General features: G+C 55.1%; 1 protein-coding gene across 1 annotated transcript in view; it reads left to right on the forward strand.

The window, feature by feature from the left end:
• Positions 1-605: 605 nt before the first annotated feature.
• The window catches only part of Fam210b (family with sequence similarity 210 member B), a 12,137-nt gene continuing 7,868 nt past the window's right edge, over positions 606-4,874 (forward strand). The window contains exon 1 of the mRNA XM_031372891.1: positions 606-856. Coding sequence (XP_031228751.1) covers positions 671-856 — 186 coding nt within the window. The 5' untranslated portion in view covers positions 606-670. The remainder of the gene's footprint in view (positions 857-4,874) is intronic.

The following is a 4,874-nucleotide window of genomic DNA, read 5'->3' on the forward strand; positions in this document are numbered from 1 at the left end:
TTTAACTATCTGTGAAAGTACAAAACTTTTCGCCACGGGTGGCTGCTTCCCTGTTCTCAGCCACGATACAGCAGGATCACTTAGAGGGCTTCTTCAAGTGAGAGTTAACTTCTATAGTCCCTTTCTCCTTTAAAGCGGTCACATAAGCATCAGTCTTCCAGGTTTCACCCATTCCGCTGAGAGGAGAAACAAAAAAATGCATGAGCCCTCGCATGGAACAGCCGCCAGCCTCACTCCACAGTCCGGAAACTCAAAATCCTGGAAAGCCCTGCGAAAGTGCATTCCACAAAGAACTGGCCTGAGGTCCTGAGAACTAGGTTGATGGACTTGGCAGGTTCCCAGCCCCGCCCACTCCGCTTCAGGAGGCGGGATTTAGCCGAGGAAGCGGCGCTGAGGGGCGGGAACGAGAGAGCGCGCGCGTCTCCAGATGCCCCGCCCACTCACGGATAGGCTGCTTCCGCGGAGGGCGGAGCTGTTGGGTAGAGCCCACAGCCTGCGCTCGGCTACAGAGCTCCGCCCACCCCACGCTCCGCTCCGCTCCGGAGGCGGACCCTGGCGGGGTGGGGCGGGGCCTACCGGGGGGTGGAGCTCGAAGCCCTGGCCCCGCCTACCGCGCTGTGTTGGGGCTGGTTCCCGGGTGGGCACACCGGAGCTGCGCTCCCGGCGCGCCATGGCCGGGCTGTTGACGCTGCTTGGCCCGGCAGGAAGAGTGGGCGCCCGGCTGCGGCCCCTGGCCCCTTGGCTCCTGGGAACCGCCACCTCCTGTGCTCCACCGCTCTGGGCCTTGGCCTTGTCCCGCCCCGGTCCGGACACGCGACTGCTGCGCACGGCCCGCGGGGACTGTCTCCGCCGCCAGGTAAGGCTCCCCACACCCACGCGGACCCTGATCCCCAAGTGACCGGAGCGCCGTGCCAGGGCCAGCCCTGATGGATAATTTTTACATTGCACCTGTCCGAAACGGGTCACCTCCGGGGTCCCTGAGTTCTCAGATCCCTAGGATCCGAGAAAAATCTCTGTCAATTCGCAGCCGGAGAAACTGAGGCTAGGAGTGATATGGTACGGTGCGCTGCCCAAGGTCATGGAGTCGCCCGCCAAGCCCCAGTTTCGAAACCCAGAACAGTGGCGTTACTGAGCCGATCGCAAGGAGCCTGAACTCGATATGAACTTCCAATCCGGCCTCTGGAGTTGTTCTTTTTGAAGTTCAGTTCAGGCCTGGGCACTGGGCCCAGGAGGCGGCATCGCCGGGGCCGGTATATCTAACGCTTCCCTGTGCTCATTGCTCCACCCTTTTTATCTAGCTGGAAGAGCAGGCTCAGAGCAGGCAGTCAACCCCGTTTTGTTGTGGTTACTTTCTCTGAGTGCTAAGAGTGAAAACTAGCTTCCATGCGGACAGCAGCGCATCTCAAGTAGGTCTCTTGAGAAAAGTAGTAGTTCAGAAGTAGTAGATCAGAAGCGTCAAGGTCTGGAAGAGTCTGGAAGACACCCCCCCCACACACCCCCGCCATGAGTCAGGCAGTTCTGAGTACTGGCTGCTCCCGGAGCTTTTCAGTAAGTAACCAAGGGGATTGGTCCCTTTCCTTGGGTGCCTCGCACAAACATGGGTGGACTTCCTTCGCTTCTCTCCTGCCTGGCAGACGGGACACTGGCCTCAGCTCTGCTCCTGGGCACAAAGCAGGATGCTCAGAGCATGCCATGCTTCCTGGTATGCTTCAGGGCACAGCATTGGGTCCCTCTCCTCCAGAAAGTCTTCCCTGACTATCAGTGGTATGCCTTCCCCCACTCCCATCTTGTCTCTTCTCTGGCGCTCAGATCTTTGCTCCCTTCACAATCTGGTACAGCCTCTCACCTTGTTCTGCCTCATCAGCCCTGTTGGCAGCCTAACTCTAACCCTAAACCTGTACGTACCCTCTGCCTTGACAAGTGTGTGTTTAAAGCAAGGATAAGTCTGGTCTCAGGCTCCCTAGGATCCATGTCTCTGCTTGCTAAGTCAATCACTTTGATCAAATACGATCCCTCTTCCATGTCTGTAAAATGAGATGTTACTAAGTCATTTCCCAGAGGGTGAATGTGATAGGAGATAGAGTGCTAGCTGGCATCTGGTACACCATGCCAGTGATTGCTGTCATCAGTGCCCCTACACACCGCCTAGCCGGGAGCTTGTACTTCAAAAGATACTCCCTTAAGAAGCCAGCTCTGGGGGAAGAGCCTGCCCTGGGACACAGTCCAGCATTCCCACTCCACCTCCAACCTGCCTGCCTTCACTGGGAGGCCAGCTGGGGTCTCCAAATGTTCTAGACAGTAAATCAATCATCTGAATGACATGCCAACCTCTTGCCTACAGCAAGGACTGCACTGTGCTAGAGATGAGGAGATACGCCACACAAGGAGCCTGCCCTTTCACATCTCAGGGTTCAGGGTCACATAGACCAAGGGAGTGGAGGCCCCTTGTGGCCCTGAGGGGGGGGCAGGAGGGGGAGGAGCGCATATGCAAGTGGCTTGCCTGCTTCCCTTATCTAATGAGCTCATCCCTCCTGACTCACTCCTTGCTTGTCTTAGTGTGTCTCCTGCCTAGTATTTCACTGTTCGTTCTCCTCTGCTCCCTAAAGTCAGAATCTCCTTAGAGGTCTGTCTGTCTGTCTGGTTTGTTGCTCTGTCCCCTGCTCTGGAACACTCTGACCCAGAGAAGATACAGAAGGCACAGTGCTAGGTCTGGGAATGGGGAATGGGCTGTACTGCCTTTGGCTTTGTGCTCATCCCCCTGGGCTTTGCAGATTTTCTGTTCATGGGAATACTGTGAGGATTGCAGGAACTAAGATTTTCATGGCCTTCAGAACGCAGCCCCATACAAAGTCAGCACATTACGGTGCTTATCAAATGAATGGGAGCAAGTGTCGCCACGCCACGGGATCAACCTTCCTGCCCCTTTTCTAAAATGGCTTCTTCCGGTTGTTTTGAAACAAGGTCTCCTGTACTCCACCCAGGCTGGCCTTCAACTCGATTAGGCTTGAACTTCCGACTCTCCTGCCTCCACCCCCAAAGGGCTGGGACTCTAGGTTTACACTGCCGAGCTGGGTTTGTACTGTGCTAGAAAATGAACACTCTGCACACGCTAGACACTCTACCTCGGAGATGCATCTCCGCCGGAGCACTCGGAGGTCAGTGTGTCAGTGTCACACACTCAGGGAAGTCCAGAACCCTTGCAGGGAGCAAACAGCAATGCTTCATGGGGAAAGGAGTATCTACCAATGTCAGCCAGCCACTCTCATGAATCCCTTTGCCTTAGCCTCTTTAAATCCCTCTGGGACTCGGAAGGATATGCATGCTCCTTCATGCCCTGCAAGAGTGGCCATTCCTTACAGGAGAGACTTTTCCAGAACGTTCTGGTTCTGGAGGACTGGAAGAGAAGCTGCCACCGCTTTCTTTTACTGGCCATCCCTTACCCCTCTCCCCTCCTTGAGGCATGCACTCCCCTGCTGCAAAGCTTACAGGGGCTCTGCTTCTTTCTGATAAGTAATCCCCTCCCCTGGGCTGCAGACGGGGCCTCCAAGCTGATAGGACCATCTGCAGACCCTCCCAGTGCCTGCACCTCTGTTAGGCCAGTGTCAGTCTAGAGCCCATGGACACTTGGCCCAGGCAGTCTCAGTGATGGCCCAGTCTCCATGCCCCAGAGCAACCCCAGCTGTCTCTGCTGAGGCCCCCTTTGTCTCAGACTCTCAGGCTTGGCAAAAGGCCTTCTGGCCCAGAAAGGAGAATAGGAGGGCAGCCAGACTCCCAGCTAGGAAATAAACAGCAGCTTCTACCAGGCTAGAGGAGCAAACATTAGGGCCAGACATGTGTTTGTTTTAGAGAGGGGAGTAGGCTGGAGAGATGCTCCTTTGATTGAGAGCACCGGCTGCTCTTGCAGAGGACCTGGGTTCGATGCCCAACACCCACAGGACAGCTCACAACTGTCTGTAACTCCAATTCCAGGATATCTGAGGCCTTCTGGTGCATAGATATACATACATGCAGATAAACACCCACACCCATAAAAAAATAAATATTAAAATTAGAGAGGGGAGCCTTGAAAAGCCCAATGGAGATACTGTTTGACTAGCACTTGAAGGCTACAGTGAAGGGACTCTTTTGCATTTCCGTCTGGCTTGAGGGATGGACACATACACGCTCCCTCCCTGTAGCAAATCCTGAGTTAGCAGGGCCAGCACAGAGGCCAGGTGAGCCAGGGCTTTCTTCTCTAAGCTTAATGATTACCTTCCAGGCACCTCCAGCAATGATGGCAAGGTCCAGTCTTCAGGCCTTTCCCCAGATCTGCAAGAATCAACGTTGGGCGGGCTCACAGGCAGAGGTACAAACAGAAGAGCCCTCTAGCTGCCCACCGCTCAGCAACCACAGAAAGCAGCATTTGTGCACCCGGGGACACCGGAGGGTGCTGAGCCTTATCCCACAAGTAGGAAGTGAGAACCCAGAGCTGCAGTAAGTGGCTGCCCCAATGGGTAAAGAATAAAGCCTGTGGTCCCCTAGTGGGACACAGATTGCTGTGTAGGTGCAGTGTGGGGACTGCTGCTCAAAACACAGGGCCATTTCCCTCTCAGCAGGCTGAGTCCCGTCCCATCCTGAGGATCGTCGTGTGCCCATTTCCTTGCCTCTGCAGAGTTGCTCAGCTGCAAAATCAGGGAGTAATCTGCCCAGTGGCAGGATCAATAACCAGATCTGCCCAGTGGCAGGATCAATAACCAGATCTGCCCAGCGGCAGGATCAATAACCAGAGGCGACATCAAGAGCCAAAGACTCAAGAAAATCCTTTGGCCAGAAGCATTCTCTTGTGGAGGTGTACTCTGTCTAATCCAGAAGCATTCTCTTGTGGAGGTGTACTC

The sequence above is a fragment of the Mastomys coucha genome, unplaced genomic scaffold (assembly GCF_008632895.1).
Source record: "Mastomys coucha isolate ucsf_1 unplaced genomic scaffold, UCSF_Mcou_1 pScaffold15, whole genome shotgun sequence".
NCBI classification, from domain to species: domain Eukaryota; kingdom Metazoa; phylum Chordata; class Mammalia; order Rodentia; family Muridae; genus Mastomys; species Mastomys coucha.